The 19,498-nt window shown below is 48.0% G+C and overlaps 1 protein-coding gene across 1 annotated transcript in view; it reads left to right on the forward strand.

Annotated features, from left to right (window-relative positions):
* The window catches only part of LOC141954991 (hydrocephalus-inducing protein homolog), a 96,322-nt gene that overhangs the window by 7,340 nt on the left and 69,484 nt on the right, over positions 1 to 19,498 (forward strand). The window contains 3 exon segments of the mRNA XM_074895068.1: positions 3,903 to 4,037; positions 9,322 to 9,521; positions 15,367 to 15,491. Of these exon segments, the coding sequence (XP_074751169.1) occupies positions 3,903 to 4,037; positions 9,322 to 9,521; positions 15,367 to 15,491 (460 nt within the window).

The following is a 19,498-nucleotide window of genomic DNA, read 5'->3' on the forward strand; positions in this document are numbered from 1 at the left end:
ACATCCAGAATAACATGTCTCACCACCTTTATTTTGCAAGACGGTGGAAGTCTTCCCATGCTGGGAATCCTCCCCCTGATTTTGGCCACGCATTGGTGGTATCTAACGCAAAGGAGCTTTTCTAGTCAGCGTCCTTCCCCTTGAAAGCCTTGGATTGATGGGGATGTTGAGGGTTGTACAGTTGTTACCTTCTCTCCTGCTTTACCTCGAGTGTGCACCATGTGCTGGTGGCTCCCTGGTTAGTCTCGGTTTCTGGCAGGGCACCTCTGCCTCTCGCAGCCTGTTCAGCTGCCTCTGTGCAGCTCGCTGTCAAAGCCCAGGGCTTGAGCCTTCTCCACTTCATGCTGGAGGAGGTTATGGTTAGTGGCATTAGCACTCCAGGAAGGGTGTTTTGAAGCAGCAGGGGAAACGGACTGATCTAGCAGAAGCGGTGGGAGGCCTTCCGGTGCCACTTGAGGCTCCTGCTAAGCTTAATGCAGTTCTGCTCAGTTTTCTCTTAGCAGCGTGGCTCTCTGCTTTCCCTTTGGAGAACCGCAGCACATCCAGAGTAATATTCTCTTGAAGGTCTCCACCTTTACTTGAAAAAGTTGTGATCATTTTGAGATTTCCCAGAAAAGTTGAGAAGGGAGAAGTTGAAAAATGTCAGCAATGTTGTTGCACTATAAAGAGGAAAATTTGAATTTCAGCAGGGGAAATGTTTGCTTGAATGAGGCACGTTCCAAGAGCAGCTAGTGGGAAAAGACAGGAGAGAGGAAAGGAGCTGAGTGGGAAAGTGCTCTGGGAGATAGCATCGTACACACAAGGGATTCTCTTGACACGTAAGAGTAAGTGTGCTGGAAGCAGAGAAAGTTCCGAAAAAGAAAGGTGTAATTAAAGATACTGTTCTGTAATGAAGAAGAAGATGTGTATGTGAGAGGAGGGCAGGATGGGCAGATGGACGTGTACGTGAGAGCACGTGAATTAATCCCCCTCCAAATCTACCAGTCTTGTTGGAAAACAAACAAGGGGACAAAAAAATCTGTCAGGGCATGTTGCAGGTGGGGGAACAGCAAGAGAAGTCAAAGTATATTCTGAGGTAACGGGTTTTGACAGGGACATGGTTGAAAATGGAAGACCCTTTGGCAAAGACAGTTTCAGGGTGGTCCCTCAGTTATTCCTGGAGAGTCCTGCCCCGTTCCTGGCCTGGTTTAGCTTGGGAGTACTGGAAAGAGCAGCGTGGGTGCCCCTGTCCAAGGGACACCATTCATGGGGTCCACACTGATTCTGGGCACTCTTTGCTGTAGGTATCCTCTTTCCTAGTTTAAATGTGCCTCAGTTTCTCTTGGTTCCTATGGCTCTGCTTTGTTCCCATTAAGTTTTTGGGCTTCAGCTGCTCCGTTATCCAGAGGCACTTCAAAATATTTGTCGTTGCCAAGTACCAGCCAACAGGCAAACAGTCAATTTGCTCTGTTCATGCTTCCTCGAGTGGAAAACAACATCTGCATCAGCATTTCTGCTATTCCCAGTAAAAAATAATAAACTTGTGCAGCTGTACCTTGTGATTTGTATGCCGTGTAAAGGGGAGGCAATGTGTGAGCTGTTGATTTTTTCCAGAAGGAATTAGTTTTGAAGCTAGTAAGTCCTCAGCCATTGGACAGCTCTGGTGGAAAAGCAAGATCAGCTTTAAGGGAAATCCTTGGCATATTGAAGTACACAAACATAGAGATGATAATCCCAAGAGAGGTGCTTATATTCTAATTTTGTTGGCTTTTGGTGATGTCCAGCAACACTGTACTCTGTCTCAAAGTTTTCTCACCAGTTTCACAGATCCCTCCAAATCACGCTGACCTGTACTGCATGGTCGCCTGAGGTTGTCTGATCCATAAAAATCCAGCTAACAGCAAAGTGTATATTCCAGATAGAGGCTCTGTAGTCATTCAAATAGAGAAGTGCTCTGCTGTATAGTTACTGCTCTTCCCTGTGTGTTGTAAAATTGCTTTTCTGTCTTCAGGCTGCTCCTCACCACTCTCAGAGATGTTCTCGGTGGCTTTTGCTGAAGGTCTTAGCTCATCTCCCAAGGGTCTTGGTGACCAAAATGTTTGTCTGCAGTGTAAAATGTTCTCCTGGGTCTTGCTGTCCCAGGGTACTGCTGGGAGCAAAGGGTGTTTGGAGACGTCAGGACTGCCTTGGCCGTGGGTTATCGGGCTCGAGCGGGTGGTGAAGAATGAACCTCCATTTTGCCCAGGCCTCACGTGGGTTTGTTATTTATCAGTGAAGCTGCTTGTCAGTCAAAATTGCCTGTTTTAGACTTTCTGAGATGAGATTTGGTGTTCAGGTGTTGACATCAGTGTGCTAGAAAACACCTCTTTGCTGTGTCTGTGCTTGTGGTATCCTAGGGGGCAGAAACCTGCAGCAGGGTACCTGCCTGGACTCCTGGCTGTGGGGAGGAGTGCCCAGAAATCTGCCTTGCCTGCACTGGCAGCTGCCCGGCTACAGGCACCAGGCAGCAAGAGCCTCCAGAGAGCCAAGAGTGGCTTTTAACAACGAAACCACACCGTGAGTCAGTGCTGGTCACGTATCTCAAGGCAGAAAATGCCTCTGAAGGCCATAATTGATAGGCCCAGCCTGGGGGGCTGTGTGGCTTTCCATCATTTTGGCAAGTTGACCGCTCTCATCTTCTGCATCAGCCTTTCCTTGTAGTGTATTTGGCTTCTCCCTTGCTTCTTTACAGCCCGCTCTAAGTTCCCTTAAGCCATCTCCTTGTTTCTTGTCTCGTTGTCTTCCTATGTTCCTCCTTTTGCTCTCCAGGTTTCCTTTTATTCCCAGTAAGGCCACAGTGTCTGTGGTGTCCTCTTGCTGGTCTGCCTGCGTGACTGTAGCAGTGCAGCTTGACTGCCCCACTCAAACCCAGTATGTTAGAAGTGAATTTCTTCCTCCCCCCAGTATAACAGGTGCTGTTTTGCCTTCGGGTATTTCATCCCCCTCCAGAGGCGTGACTGCTTGGGTGTGTGCAGGCAGAAGCCCGCAGGTTCTTTGGGCTGGTTGATATGCTATTGTGCCCTGGCAGAATGGATTCCATCCTGGTGTATTCCTCTGTAAGGAACTGAAGGCATTGATGCCTCAAACATTCATCGACACAGAAAACCTCCAGGACCAGCTGTGGCCTTTGGATTAGTCTAAGGAATGTCACCTGAGGGAGCGGGAGTGTATGGAAGGCTGCACCCCCCCACTCCCTTGTAGTTGTGTTGACAAATGCCTTATGTGGACCTCAGAGGGGGGAAACTGAGTGAAACCAAAAGTTTCCCCTCGAGCACCAAGACCGCTCATCACTGGCTGCACTGTGTAAGCCCGGTACTGTGTGGCTCCATTGTGTCAGCCAGACACCATGCTGGCCTTGCTAACGGCCTCGTGCCGTCGCCATTGAAGAGGCGGCAAGGCCTGACAAGAGGTGAGCATTTCTGCCCCAGAAGCAGAAGTGTGCTAACCAGCTGGTAAGATGAACTGAAAAGGGGACAGAAACTTTGTTGCGTCTGCACCCACCAGCCAAGATGGTCGGACCTGAGACAGCACTGGATCCAGGGGTGCTGATCCGGATTGCTCTCCCTCTCCCTCTCCCTCTCCCTCTCCCTCTCCCTTTGTAAGACACCACATTGCTTATTATCCTTTTCCAAGTTTAAATTGTTTTCTACCGCAAGTAAAACATTTTAACCGGTCGCTTGGTGTCGTTTCACCTTAATTTCACCCAAGGGGATCACAGAACTGTTGCGACTCTCTGGGCTTCCAGTCTGGGTTGTGACAACCTCAAGAGTTAGAAGTGCTTTGGAAAAGTGGTTAAGGAGGGATGTCCCCAGGGCACGGCCAGGTATTTTCTCCTCATGTTTCCGTACGAGTGGCAAAATCATAGTTTCCTGTCTTCCCTGCAGGTTCCTCGGCTGGTGAAGGTTGTCTTGGAGCCATCGCCTTACTTCAAGTTGACCAGCCCCAGTGGTGTGTGCTGTAAAGTAGCACCTGGCTTGTGTGCAACTTTCCGCGTCCTGTTCACCCCGGAGGAGAACGAGGTGAGACTGGAGGTCCAGAGAGGTCGGTGCCTTCAGTGTAAGCTGAACCTGCTGGGCTGGATTCAGAACAGGGCATCTGCTGTGGGTTTTGAGGACTGTCCTGGTTCCAGTGGGGTTGTCCTGGATCTAGAACCAGGGGAAACTCCTTCCCCATGGGGAAGATTATGCTCTCATAGGCTGAAGGCTCTTACATGTTTCAGATCACTTTTGTCCTTCAGTGATGGAACATTTAATGTCATGTCTGCTGGTTTGAGAGATAAGAGAGTCTGCCGCCTGTAGTGGGGCGGCCTCCCGAGGTGTTGGTTTCTGGTATCTGTCCACTGCTGTGTGATTATGGGTTTGCTCCACTAACGGTAGATACAGAGGTGTGTTTAAAAGTGACTTGTTACTTGGAGGACCTAAAGTGAACCTGATCAGAGTGAGGACTGCCACCCGTGGAAACTGGAGTCACCTTAATGCCTCGCGTGTTGGCCACGGTAGCGAGACAGCAGAACATTATGTCTGAAGTCATGGCGGATTTTACGCACTGGTTATAGCCCACAGCCTGCTGTGGGGTCTGCTCCAGGCTGTGGTCGGGCAGTCTGCAGCTGGTCTGTTAGGATGCTGTTAGCTGCTGCAGCAGGGACTGACGGGCTGTGCTTTCCCTCCCTGCGCTTCCCTGAGTGTTCGTGAGGGAAGATGCATGTGGAACTATAGGAAAATGGCAGGGTGGGGTATTGATGTTTGACCATCTCATCCCAACAGTAGGGGTTTAATTATTGTGGAAAATACTAGAGGAACAAATAGATCCAGAGAGCTTTTCTGTTTCCCATCGGGCAGCCACTTCCCTGCCTCACCCTGGACTGGAGCAAAGATGGTGCTTTTCCATCCCCTCTGTTTTCAAGCCTTGCAGCTGGGCTGTCCCTGAGGACACTTGTCTGTCTGCGATGCAGCTGGGAGGCTGGGGCAGAGGGAGCGCTGTGCAGGTGGCAGGGAGCCAGCCTGGCACAGGCACACTGAGCTCTAGATGTCCCTAACTCGGCAGGAGGCTGTTGGGCTGCAGGTGGCTTTGAGACATCTGCCTGAACGAGCACATAGGGGAATAAATGGGCAGATACAAGCTGCAGGCAGACACCTTACCCAGAGCCTGCGCTGTGGCCGTCACGCGTGTTACTGTGGCTGCTCTGTCAGCTGGCACCTCTTCCACGCCAAACGCGCCGTGCCTTTGCTTAGAGGTTTGCACGTCAGTGCTGTGGCCCTGGCAGGTCTGATTGTCAGTGCTGTGATGTGAAGGGTCAATACTGTTATCTGGAGGCTTGTTAGTGCAGAAGAATTTAATACCTGGCATGGATGGGAGGAAGCACTGCAGGGAAACAAGGACAGGCAGGCTGAGTCCTTTCACCACCGTCCTGCTACCTCTTAGCACTGTCCTTCGCATGGCTTTGTTGGAGAGACGAGGCCAGGGGACAGCTTTGAGCCAGCAGATGTTTCTGCACCGGGCCAGCGGTGCAAGATCTCTTTGGGCGTACCTGCTTCTTCATCTTTCACTTGCTACTTAGATATAATTTAACACTTTGTCCTATCCTCAAACAGCACAGATATAGAAAACTGAAGAGAAAATGCCCTGTGGTCCCTAGCTCCCCATGCTTGTGAAATAATCTGTTCCTTTGGAGGGATGAGAAATTATTTCACATCGTTAATATTTAGGGTTAAAATTCTGTTGTCCTAGGGCAGTTCTCCAAACTACTCAAGTGACACAAGAGCTTAATCTCATTGAGGTAGGCTTTGCAAAGTACACCGGTGTCTTCAAACTCTGATTTATTCATATTAATTAGTGTACTTTTGGGGGGTGGCAGAGGTATATTGGTGCCCGTGAAGGGCAAAGTGCTTCTCTTCGAGTTTAGAGGCAGCAGAGCAACACGTGAACATCACCACAAATACAAGTGGGGTGAGAGAGCCCTCAAGAACCCCCATGTCCAATACTTTGTCCCTTGTCTTGCCCTTGAACTGGCGAGTGTATGGAGCAGGGAGCTCTGCCAGCAGAGCTTCAGCGACACTCCGGTGGTTTCTGGTGCACTGGGGGTTGTGCAGGGCATGGGGAGAGGGATGCCTGCTGCTCAGCGAGGAGCACGTGGGGATTTATACAGCTGAATCAGAATTTTGTACGAATTGAGCATTTTGTCTCATACTTGATGGAGTGTGGGGCCAGCGAAGCACCAGAGTGCTGTAGCTCAGCTAGAAACTCATCAACAGCGCAACCAGGAGGTGCATGGCACCTTGAAAACCCCTCAGCAAAGAGGCTTTGGGAAATGGTTCTGCAGAGCCGCCTGCGTTGGGCTGGCAGTGGCTTGCACGCAGAACACCTGTGTGTTAGTTGTGGAAGGCTGACGCTGCCTTTGAAGAGGCTCTGCCCCTCTGCTGCTCCATCACCTGCAGGGAGGGTGGATAACCCCGTGAGCTGGGACGCAGGTACAAACCCCTCTGCCAGGGCTGGGCACTCCTGCTGTGGAGCTGGTTTGAATCTGTTCTTCCCTGGGGTAAGTCTGACTTCAGCAAAGTCACTCCTGATTCAAGGGAGTAAAATTGCAGCTAAGCCCTAAATAAAAGGGCCATGTGAGTTGTTAGTGGCTGAAATGCCACGTGCCATGTAGCGCTTGCTTGAAAAATGAGCAATTTCCTATTGTCTTGCAGTCATTTGGGAATGTGCCACAGGATGGGACTGTCAGAAGGTAAATAAAGAGCTGACATGTCTCTGTTTATTGGCACTCTCCTTAGAAATAAGAAATGCTAATCTTTCTGTGGGTCAGCGTTTCCAGGTAGTTACTCTTGCTGCTTCTGTTGTACACATTTCGGGTTTAGGGCTTCAGCTGCATGGTGTGGGTGTTCTCGTGCCACCCTGTGCTTGGGTGTCCTTGCGTTATGGTCTGACAGTCTCTGCCTGATTGGAAACCATCATGGAACTGACTGGCAATAGACAGGAATACCTACCTTTGTGTGTGTCCTTTGGCTTATTAATAGGTTATCTTAAAGGAAGAAGGAAGCAAGAAGCATATGAATACATAGCACAGCTTATTCTGTTTTGTCCTCTCGCTCTTTTTGCTGTAGCAATACAATATATTCAAGCAATACGCGTTCAGTCTGTAAGGTTTGCCAAATTCACTACTGTTGCTCAGTGGAGACTGAATTAATGCTCGTTAATGTGAATTATGACAGGCTGATGAGTTATTGCATTACTGAAATTAGAATTCAGTCGGGTGCTGTTAGATGTTTGGTAGCACACTGAAGCTATTCCAAGTATCCTTTTAAGATGACTTTTGAGGGGAGGAAAGGGGCAGAAAATCAAGTCAAATGGCCCTGTGCAAAATGAACCTGGAGCCAAGTGACCGATTTCAAAGCCTGCTGTGAATTGGTGGCTGAGGAAGTCAGGAGAAGGGCCACCCTTTCTCATGGGAAGCTGTCTACATCCTCCAGTCTCTCCTCTCTTAATGGCCCTTCTTTTCCAGCCTTTATGATATCCTGGTTTCAGCCGGGAGCTTTCCCTGCTCGACTTGCTACGTTACTTCGTGCTACAAGGATCTCTTCTTTGCAGTTGTCTGATGCAATGAGTTCAGTGAGGTATTTAGGGTTGGTTTCACAGCAAAACCGCCCCCTGCGTTTTCTGGTGTGCTGGGCAGTGAAGGTTGCTATCACTGTGACAGTAATTAACGTTAACCTGAGCTTGCAAAGAGCCTGAACTGACACCTCTGAGACACAAGCAGTTCTTTAATTTCATTGGGTGCGAATTCAAATGCCAGTGGTGATACTTCGTAGGCCAGAGCTTGTGACTTATTGCTTCTCGAAGGTGAATAGGAGAAGAGGAACCATTGCACAGTGACAGGTGTTTTCCTTGAAACTGGGAGAGGAGTTGTATGAAGGATGAAGTTGTATTTTCATGAAAATCTGTAGACTGAAGCTGGTGGGTCTAAAAAGAAACTTTAAAGTGTGGAAGCGATGCAACCCCTCTCTCACCCAGGCATGTTTGTTTAGAAACCTGGATTGAAACCGTCTAAGGGTTTGCAGTTGCAAGGTAAAACAAGGCTGTGAATTGGTTCCAGCTGTACCCGTAGACTGTAAGTAAATGCCTAGCAGAGCTGGTAAGGCAGGGCAGTGCTGCAGTGGAGATCTGCAGCCCCCATCTCCTCCCACGGGAGGGTTATTCAGCTTGCAGATGCTCACAGGACTGTGGGTTCACAGCAGCCTGCACAGCCAGCTTCTGCCTGGCACCCCTCTTCCCTTGGCTTTCCCCCGGTTTGGCCTGAGGCTTTGTTCAGCTTGGTGCAAGGTCCCATTCTGGTGGGTCACGGAGCGTGGCTGAAGGTCAGGGCACTCTGAAGAGCTGAGTCCAGCCTTGTACGGGATGCAGCGTCCCAGGGCGTCCCTGGAGAGGGGGCTCGGCACGCAACGTGCCTGTGCATGAATGGCGAGAGGCAGTTTGCTCTCTCAAGGTCATGGTTGTCTCTGAGGCCAAATCCTTGTTGCTTTAGCGTTGCCTTCATGTACCTGAGATTAGGCACAGGAAGAACTCAAGTCTAGTGTAGAGCTGGAATAGGCTGCTGAGGGCAGGGGTGGAATTGTTAGTGCTTTTAAGTACTTGTCAGACATCTTGCAGGAGTAGATTGGGTGTAGAGCTGAGCCAGTTCTGCGGTTGGGAGATGGATCAGCTAGCTTTTTAAGGGTGTGTGACCCCAGCCTTGTCCCTATATTGCTCTGGGAAAGGGTAGGAATTACACACTTACCCTAAACTCACCTGACATTAAAACAATTCCCATGTCCAGCTTGTTAAATATTTCACCAAAGACTGAGTGTTGGTCGTGCACGTGGCAAAGTCCTTTTGAAAAGGCACCTGAGCATCCCCTCCCTGGCCAGCATCAGTGAGGTCACTGTGTTGCTGGGATTGGAGTTAGTACTGTGGCACAGCTGGGTGCTTAGTGGAGCCTTTGATCATCTGCGGTGGGGATGATCACGGGTTCTTGTTACTGCTGTAATCCCTTCCATGAAATTGCTCTATGTTGGTGCCTCTGAATCAAAGTATCAGAAAATTTCGTCAGGTTCTGCCAGCTTGCTGTGAAAGCAGGCGAATCAATGGGATTGTTTCTTCTTTGCAAGTTAGCAGCCTTGTTCACACTACAGGAATGAAAGGTCCCTAAGGTAAAAAGCCCTTTGACGTTACTGGATGCTACTGTTAGAGTCATAGAAAACAGCAGTTTTTCTTCTGCCATGGGATGGTACAAAATGCACTGTGCTGAGATTGTTTCTTTCCCTGCAGGATTATTTCCACCAGCTCACCTGCATCACAGAAAGGGAAAAGTTTATTGTGCCAATCCGAGCTGTAGGTGCCCGAGCTATCCTGGACTTCCCTGACCAGCTGAACTTCTCCATCTGTCCAGTCAAGTACAGCTCCCAGAAAACTCTGCTGGTTCGCAACGTGGGTAACCGGGAGGCTCGCTACCGCATCAGCACTGAGAGGTAAAGGAGCTCATCTTCTTTGTGCAAAACACTGTTGCATGATAACACGGTTGGTAACAACAAGGAACCAGAGCATCTGAGCTGCTGTATTGCAGCTGTAGCTGGAAACGGGCAGGACATGTGGGTTTTGCTGTTGCTTGTAGTGTTTTAAGTATGATGGAACCTGTGATAAAACTCTGCGTGCTGCAGCGAGGTTTTGTACTGCAGTGGTGTCTCCAACAGAGCATCTCGCAAGACCGATTCCATTAGACTGAAAGAGCACATGAAGGAAGGCAGCCTGGCTGCCCTTGGGCTGTGTAAGGTGCTGCGTGGCAGGCGACAGCTCTAGGAGCTCGGTTCCTGTAGACCGAACACAGTGTTAAGAGATGGGCAAGCTGTGAGCTGGTGAGAGACGTTTACAAATTTACCAGCAGCTGTGTCTTTATATGCAAGTGCCATTAGAAATTGTAGATCAAAGCAATTGGTATTGAGGCCCTGACAAAGGCCAGGAACTTTGTTTTCCAGTGGGTTTGGTCTGGTCCATGAGACCAAATATTAAGTAGAATGAGCTTTTAGGTGGAGATGAGCAGACACTGGCTTAAAAACTGCACCACAGCCCCAAAGCAGCATGCTAATGAGGGCACAGGCAAAAGATGCAGCAAGTGTCTGGTGCATGGGTTGGGGGCCTTTTCTTCTAGAGCTTTATCTCTCCCAGATTTCCTGGAGAGTGCTCCAATCTGTAAGTATCCAGCTTGCAACCTCCTGATCCCGAGTGCCTTCTGAAGTGGTTCCATACCAGTGTCGGCCAAAGACAGCCATGCTCTGGGAGGCTGCGAGCACGTGGTGTTCCGGTGGTCCCGAATCAAATGCCTGACATGAGTTGTGTGGTGGACAGCCTGTCCTGCTCCTTCTGGTCTCAGAAGACAGCCCCCGGTTTCCCAGTTGGCTGAATGGGAGAGGGTGATGCAGCTGCAGGGAAACTGGTTCAGTTGGCTGGTAATTCGTGGTGAGTTGCTTGGTCCCGGAGGTCTTGGTGTAGGAGCTGAGGTCAAGAATGCAGCAAAGACCAGCGGTCTGACTTGGTGCACCTGAGCTGCTTCAACTTCTTCTCCAGGAAAACAGGGCTCAAAAGGCCAGTCTTTACTTTTCTCTTGTGAAACATGAGGGTTCAAGAGGAGCTTCCACCAAACCCTGGCAAGGCTATTTAAGCAGGCTTCTAGGATGCTGTTTAAGGACGCTGCTTCTTTTCCCTGTGGAAACACGTAGGCAGGAACTTGTAAATCACTGCACAGTTTTCCTCTGGGATTTCCAGATCTAGCTGTTGCCACCAAAATAAATACTCAGTAAAATCTCAGTAATCATCTTTTTGCAATGGACTCTCCAACTCTCCTATTGAGTGATACAGCACATCGAGTCCTCCTTGATACGGATTTTAAGAGTTTCTGAGCTTGAGCAAATATTTCCGCCCAGATTTGCAATAAAGAAATGGGAGGCATTGCAAATGTTTTATTTCAAACTACACACAAAAAAGTTCTGAACAACTGGACTGCATGTGTACAGGGATGGGAAGCTGATATGATTTCCCTTGTCAGCTGAGGGCATCTGCCATCTCTTCCATTTCATGATAAACTTTTGAAAGCCGCTTTGAAATTTCAAACAGATGATTTAAATCTTTGAATATAAGTAGCATTTTATTCTAATTAAGTTGCCCTGACTTTCATTCAGATTTCTTTTTAAATACTCTTAAAAGAGTATTTAAAAATACATGCATGTGAGAGGAGGAGGAGGAGGAGGAGGATTAGTGGAGTAGAAGGGAGTGAGAGATCTGTCTAAGCTTATAGATCCATCAAGTGACCTCTGTGTCCTTTATTCTCTATCTAAACAATTTAAACTTGTGTTTTCTGGCCTGAGCATATTCAGGCTCTTGCCCATTCACAAGTCAGCTGCAGATGCCACCATTTCCTAGTCCATCGTGCTGCTCATATCACATTTCCTCGCAGCTTTTCTCTGGATTTCCTTCTCTGTGGCATCAAGCATAACCTGTCTGCCTTCACCTTCAGTGCATTTTTCAGCCCATCTCCAGTCCTAACCTTTCCCCTCAGCTCTTGCATCTGGTCACTTCGTGATGACTTTCCCTGCCTGTTACTCATTTATCTAAAGGCTTTGATGTTTTCTGTTGTGCATTTCCCTCCAGGGAAGAGCTCTTAAGTGAAGCCATGGGGTCAATTCAGCATCCTTCTGCTGTTCCCGTTTGGAGCTCTCCCTTGCCATGGTTTCTACCAGAAGCATGGCCGCGTATTTGATCACTTTTCATGGAGGGAGAAAACCACCAAAGCACTCCCTGTTATGCAGTCTGGCTTCGTGCTCTCCTCCCTCTGCATGTCCATACCCAGCTCTTAGCTGCATAGCATGGTAATAAAAAGTAATAATAGTATAAATAGAGAAAGTCTCTTCCTGTTGTCTCATTGTTAAGGCAGGATAACCAGTTTCTGCTTCATGACATTCACAGAGATAAATGTCATTCCAGTACATCCGAGTTGAAAAGGGTGTCTGGAAGCAGATCTCAGTGCAGCACTGCCTTCTCCTGACATTGCTGACGTTGTGCTGTGCCATGCTATGGGGCTAGAGGGGATCAGCCTGAGATAAGATCCATTTAGGAATGTCCCCACCAAGCTCTGAAGGCGCAGGAAATTATCCTGCGAGGCACAGTGCCTCGAGCCCCCTTGTATCCCTCCCTGTAGTACCCATACGCTACATGGAGGCGTGAGACTGGCGAGTTCCCGTAGGACGTGCAAAGACCATCCAAGGACATGAAAATTGAGCCTAGGTGCAGTGAAAGAGGGAAATACAGACCTTGCGTGATGCTGACAGGATTTTTTAGCACAGAGATGGAGTCTTGGATGCTTTGACTGTAGCAGACTGGGTTTACTGGAAAAGATATATTGCTTGAGTTTGGTTGTTATACCGTTACTATAAAATAATATATGCCAAGATGAAACTACCTTTTTTTTTTTTTTTTTTTTTTTCCCCTGCAATAGATCTTAGTGGACAGAAGAGGCAATTCAATCACCAGTAATTTTACTGTCTTCCTTGGGTTTGGAGGTAGCTTGTAATGAAATCTATTTTCCCAAACTCAAATGATTTTATAAGGCCCCAGTAGACCAAAGAAAGGTTGGCTGCAGGAGATAAACATGCCACGGCACTTTAAGTATATTGCAGCCTCCTTGCACACTGCGTGTGCCAAAGGTGTGGTTCAGGAGAACAGGCAGCATGGTAGTTTGAGAGCCTGGGCCACAGAACTGCCAGCTTTATTCACTTGTCAGTTGTATTTCTCAGTTCTGTCAGGAGTATTTGGCCTTTGGTATCATCACGGGATGCCCAGCTGTCAAGATGGGGAGCTGTTGCCTGGTGAAAGTAAGCAAGATGTAAATGCCAAAACATAGCATGATGAAATTGCTTACGAATCTAGTGTTGCTTTCTTTCTGAAGGGCAATAACAGGCAAGATCTCAGCAAGTACTGATGGGCAGGTCTCTCCTAAGTTGGTGTGGCTAGATATGTTTACACAAGCTGCATAAGGGACTGCAAGGTGCCATTGGGAGATCTGGACATGTGAAAGTCTAGATGTCGTACAACAAAGCAAACCTACAAATGGACATAGTTACAAAGCATGTCAGAAGAAAACGAGCTATTAAAAAGCCTCCAAACCTTATCTTTTCTGTCTTTCAGGAGCAGTAGTGATTCATTAAAAGGGTAGATCTAACAGGATGCAAATTATCCCAAAGAACAGCTCACATTTAATGGGTAAAAAGCCAGTGTCTATCCCGCTAGTGCCATCTCTCAGCACTGGTTTTCATTTGGCTGTGACAGTGTGTCAGGGATGTCTCCTTAGCATCTCGTCTGTAGGCTGCAGACAACAGCTTAGTGATGGTGACTGAAATTCAGGGGAGTTAAGTTAAACCATGGAGCTTGCATCTTTGGGTCTTGGAGAACCAGGTCCATGTGAGGGGTAATGAGCTCCCACTACAGCAGGAAGAGTTGTCTCATGGGTACGGCGTGGGGTAGGATGTAGGACAGGCAGTATCTGATTTGTGCTCCATTTCTCAGCCCTGAGAACTGAGTCCTGAACTTGGCTGGATCCTCTTCTGACAATTTGAAAAGATGAAGGTATCTTCGGGAGGGTTATTCCCATCCATCTGAGGGCAGGAGTATGTAGACATGGGGAAGGAGCAGGAAGGTGATAGGATGGGAGGTAGTGCTGAAGTGTTGTCCAGGATCCCCCTTAACTGGCAGCTTTTCTGTTCTGGCAACATTTCTGAAAGAAAAAGAAACAAAAAACAAAACCAAAGAAACTCCAAAATCTCTGCCTTTCCCACACCAGGCAATGATCTCACCCAAGCCCTGGCAGAGACCTGCAGCAGTCCTGTCAGTGACCATCAGTGCGGGTGCAGGACCGTGTAGAACAGCCCGGTTCTGAGGCTGGTGGTGCCTTGTCTTTCCTCCTCTCTCCAGAGTCTCAGGCCCAGCACACAAACATTGCAGGCCCCGTGCTTCGGTGGCAGTGCTCTCGTGGTTGTAATGGGAGCAGGTCAGGCCCCTAATTGCAGTGACATCTCCTTAATGAGCAGAAACTCCAGCAATTTCATCAGCTGTCACTACTTATATGAACAAAGTTCAGCTTGCGCATGGCTCCAGTTGTTCTCAGTATTTTTGTGTGTGTTGCATTCTCTAATCATGGTAAAACTCTCCAGAGCATGTTTTTAAGGTGACAAATTGACCACCAGCAAAGCACTAAAAGCAATAACTTTTTGTTTTCTAAGTGGGGCTGTAGAAGAGCCATGAAGCCCAGCTGCAGAAGCATGTTACACCTGGCTTGTCCCTTTGCATTAAAGCACTGAGGTTTGTGTCTGTCAGCCAAGAGCCGTTTACCTGGTGACAAATCATAATTGCTCATATTAAATCCAAAGTACCCCAACACATTTTCATAATTATTTCCAGTGCATTGCACAGAACTTGCCTGGTGGGCCAAGCAAACAGTTACCGAGCTTGGATGACAACCCAGAGTCCCAGATTGCAGTGCTTGTGAATACACAGAAAAACCCCTGTTAAACCCGCCTTGATGTGCTCCTGGTAATGGCACTTCATGTAGCCGGGGGTTTAACGGTTCAGGCTGTACAAGGGATCCTCCTGCCGTGTCTTGTTTCCACGTCCTTGTATCGCTCTAATCTGCGTTTGCACTTATTCAGCCTTTTCTGATTGTTCCTTTTCTTAGAGCAGCTTTCACTGTAATGCTGACGAAATGCACCCTTTCTTAGGCTAAACTAGGATGTTTTCAAGGTAAAAAAATGAATTCTGCAAATTAAATCATATTTGTTCTCTGGTCTTCAGAAAGACACTTATTCTCCCTCCTGTCTGATTGCTAGGCTGCAGTCTCACTGGGACAGGTAGTGCCCTGACATTTGCATCTCCTGAGGTGGAGTTTATAGGTGGCAGGAAAAGAGAGATTCCCGCGTAAGTCAGTGTCAGGTTGTGCAGGCAGATCGCTCTCACCCTCTCTGTGCTCCTCAGAACCCGTCCTCTGGCTGTGCTGCCAGCAGTCGGACTCCTGAGCCTCCCTGCAGAGATGGGGATGCAGAGTATGGGGGAGGTGAGGTCGTTTGACACCACAGGATGTTCGGAGAGCCGGATCTCTTCAGAAGTGAGAGTCTGTAGTGCCATTTCTGATCCTCTATGTTCTGTTTTTAATGCTGGCTGTGGTTTGTTTGCTTCCTGCTTGCCCAATGAGCTGAAGTGGAGTAGGCTGCAAAAGGAGTGTAGTCCCCGGATCGCCCACAATAGCCCTGATGTGTCTCTTTCTCTGCGTTGCAGCCCCTTCTCTGTGGATCCCTCCATCGGGACTCTTGGGATTGGTGATGCTGTGCAAGTGACAGTGGAGTTTCACCCGCTGAAGACCGGGGATCATTCCGGTTCCCTGGTAGTTCACTATGACACAGGTAAGTGCTGGGCACTGCGTGGTGCACGCTCTCTGCATCCTTCAGAACAGAGCCCCTTCTAGGCAGAATAACGTTAAACTTGCTTTGCAAACTATTTCTAAAAGTTTTTCTTTCAAAACCTCTGCACGTCTCAGTGCTTAGAAGGGAGCAGTTAAAGGGCAAAGGCTGAGCCTGTTCTGTGTGTCCTGTGTGGCTGTGTGCTGGTCCATCCCTGCTGTCAGCACGGTGTTCTCCCCCCAGCACGCCCCATGACAGTCATCTACCATCATTGCCCGATGTCGCAGCCACCTTAATTCCCTCTCCAGGTGTACCTCCCCTGTCCTTTACCTCGGGGAAAAAGTGACAAATAGTGTCACTTTAAGAGTAGGTGGGAAAACCTCAAGAAAAGGTGTAATGTTAAAAGGCTTCTGTCTGCCTTGGTTCAGCAGAGGTATCTCGTGATGCTGATCAAGACACTTCTTCAGTTGCCTGAATGCATTTGGTGTGCATTTTCTCTTGCCTGAAAGAGAGGTTTGTTTTGTCCCTATTCCTGAACTTCATTCCTGGGAAGTGTCATGTCCTCACCTAGGTGCGACTGCGATGCTTTAGCCCAGCAATGAGCATTTTATTGTCTTGAGTTTGTGGAAGTTCTGTAAATTCTCTTATATCTTCCAAATGCTCTTTGCAGCCTTCTGAGTTATCACAGCTTTGTTTAATATTTTTCAGTCAGTGACACATTCACAGAAAATTTATGCTCACTCAGAGAAGCTCATTGGTTTGGGTAACACTTTCTTGACAGAACAACTGACATTTCAGAGAACGACAAAAGGTGCCTCATTTGTATGCGTTTAGGGAACCTATAGGATAAACTTCAGAGGGATAGATCTTTTCCTGGGTTGGATGAGGGCTAACAGGGCGGTGGGGTTTATACCATGTGAAATGGAAAGTGCAATTGAAGAATCCAGGGCCGGGATCTTCACAGCTTGCTTGGAAAACCTGAGCCTTGTTCTTAACACCCGATCCCTCCATGGGTAATCTTTGCCAAAGTGATTTTCATGGACAGGCCACAGGGACCAAACTATCTGCTGGCTCTGGGATGGGCAACCTCCCCGTAACATGGTGCAGCTGCCTGGGAGATGAAGGCAGGATTTGTTCCTGCCTGTCAGTACGGCGCTGCAGTAATTTTTTAATAAACCACAGACTGAGAAGGAGAGCAAGGAATAATTAAGGGATTATTTCTCACACTTTGCAGCATACAAAGAAGTAAAAGGCTGCTGAGATTAATTGCTGAAGTGAAACCGAAGCATTTAATCAATCAGTCTTAAAAGCCGCTTGTTTTAGGCGTAGTGCAGAGCACCAGACCATGTGACCCAGCCTGGCGGGGAGAGCCCTGGCTGCTTTGTCCTGCGCTGTCAGACTCCCTGCGACTCGCATACAAAAAGCAGCTGGGCTGCTCTTTCAGAGCTGCCAACAGACTGTTTCTTATGAAGCGGAGGCACTAAGAGCAAAATATCAGTGTAGGGTGTTGGGAGGCGTTTTCCTTGCTTTACTGTGTGTCTGTATTGACTTGCTCACAAGTGGCAGTAGTTCTCAGTGAATCCCACTGGTTTTAGTGTGACTGATGCAGGATCAGGTGCGTGTTGCCTGGCTTTAATTTTAATTCAGATCTGTCCCTAGCATTGCTTAAGGAGACACGAAGCTCTTCCCTTTGCCTGCTATTTGGCTGATTAGAATTGGGCCTCCTTTACACTGTCCTGGTTAGGAGTGCAGGTGCTGTCCCCTGGACAGGCTGTCCGCGTGGTGGTAATTGTGTTGCTACAAACTTTACAGGTGAGTGTGAAGAAAATGTCTTTGCTGCTAAGAGCATAATGATTTACAGTGAAAATTTGATCTTCACTGCTTTACATGTCCCAGCTCCTCCATTTCCCCCATGTACATGGGTCTGGGTGTGAAAAAGCCCAGCTCATACTCCATCTGGGAACGTAAATGTGTTGGGATGCTGAATCCTTTTCCTTGGCTGAGCAGGCTTACTTCGGTAACGAGGCCACCCATGCAGGGGCTTGGTGCTGTGTTAGTGGTCACTGTACACATGCAGGACACTCATGAAATCCCAGCCCTGGCTGTTTATTGCTGTTTGAGGCTGAACAAGTAATGGTAGCGTGGACGTGCCGGCACCTCTGAACATCTCAGCTACCACGAGGATAAAGCATCTGAGAAAAGCACTGCCTTGTTGTGATAGTCATCTGTGGTTTGGCTTTGGAGAAAGCAACCACCTTTGCAGAGCTCTGTTCTCTTTCCTCTAAGAACCCCCTTTCGACCAAGGGTCTTGTCATCTGTCTTGCAAGGCTGGCATTGCAGTCACTGAGTTCTAGGAACTCGTTTGAAAGTGAAATGAAAATCCTATTGATTTAGTCTGTAGACCAAGTCTTTTCCTTCCTCTTTTTTCTCCTTTGTAAATTCACTGATGCATGTGGACAGGCAGCAGGGTTTAACTGAGGTTTAGCCCTTGTTGTGCTGCATTTTCTGTTCCTGAGATCACTCAGACAAGTTGCTGAGTGTTCTCAATTTGAACTGACTTCAGCCGGAATGGAGGAGGCTCAGTACTTGCCTGAGCAAACTCCCTACCTCGGTACATACTTGACTCGTCCCTGTATTGTGCAGGATACCAGGGTGGGAATACTAAAACCAGTTTCTGGCTTTAATCTTAGTCTTGTGCCAGTGTTTACAGGGGCTCTGGTGCTTCTGTGAGTAGCGTTAAGCTACTGTTGAGCTAAATTCATGGCAACAGACCGTGAGCTTCTGACGCCCACCGCTGTGTGCCACTGCCACTCCAGTCTGCAGCTGTTCATCTTCATGCACTTCTCCGTTCCTTCCACACCAGGAAGATTTACGGTAGCTGCTTACAGGTGCTAAGAGGTGGGGAAATGTTCTGCTTCCTAAGCAACAGCCCCTTTTGAATCCAAAGCTTCCCTGTAGTGCTCTAACTGCTGTAATTTTTTATTTTGTGTTTAGTGCTGGCAGATGGTTAGAAACTGACATTATTCTGTGAGTTTTTAAAGAAGATCTTGTTTCCCGTGTTAGATCCTAAGGTGTAAGCCAGACTGATGCTGTACAAGAGGCTTCTCTAGATTTTCCTTGAGCTATCAGGCATTTAAAAACTTTGCAAGGGGATTTTTCTTTCCGCCTGTCGTAGGTGGTGAGTGCATGTTGTGCTTTTTTTTCCTTCTCTTGTGAGAATTCCCAGCAGTATGGCTGGTTTCTGTCAGACTTTTATGTTCTCGTACATCTGCTTCAAAGGGAGTGGAGGGAGTCGTATATTGTAGGCAAAAAAGGTGTAAATAGGAGTTTGTGCAATTATATGTTGACTTTGCATCTTAACAGTAGCAGCACTGCAACAGACGGAGGGTTGGTAACTAATACTTTATACAGCCGATTGGTTATATGCTCTTATAGTTCAAATCACTTAGATTGATGGGTGAGTCTAGTTGGTCTCCAGAGTGTTTGTCTCTATCAAAACAGGTAATAGGTAACAACTGTTTCCTGTCTTTGTTTCCCCTTTCCTAGAGCTGCTTGTAGTAATGAATTTTTCTCATGCTGTTTTTGGTAAGGTTGTTCTGCTCCTTGCAGAGTATGGCCCCTCTCCAGGGCCTTGTGTTTCAGGAGAGCTGATTTGTCACTTTGAGGGTAGATGAAGGGGAATGAAGTTTGTGCTTCATTTGCTTGAGGTTTCTTTGCACAGCTTTGTAGCTCCACAACTACATAACACCCCTCTGAAGAAAACCCCTGCTCCAGCAACCCATGGAGCTGACTGCGTGAGCACAGACTGGGATGTATGTACTAGGAGGGTGGCTTGGAAGTTAGAAATCTCCTTCTGGCTGTTTTGTTCATCCTCAGGCATGCACAGAAACAGACATCTGCGTGACGCTGCATACCCCATTTTTAGCACGTGAAAGATTTCTGGAAGAATGTGGTTTTCATCTCTCTGCAGGTCATCCTTGACCACAGCTTGTCTACTCTTATCATCAGTG

The sequence above is a fragment of the Athene noctua genome, unplaced genomic scaffold (genome assembly GCF_965140245.1).
Source record: "Athene noctua unplaced genomic scaffold, bAthNoc1.hap1.1 HAP1_HAP1_scaffold_53, whole genome shotgun sequence".
NCBI lineage: Eukaryota > Metazoa > Chordata > Aves > Strigiformes > Strigidae > Athene > Athene noctua.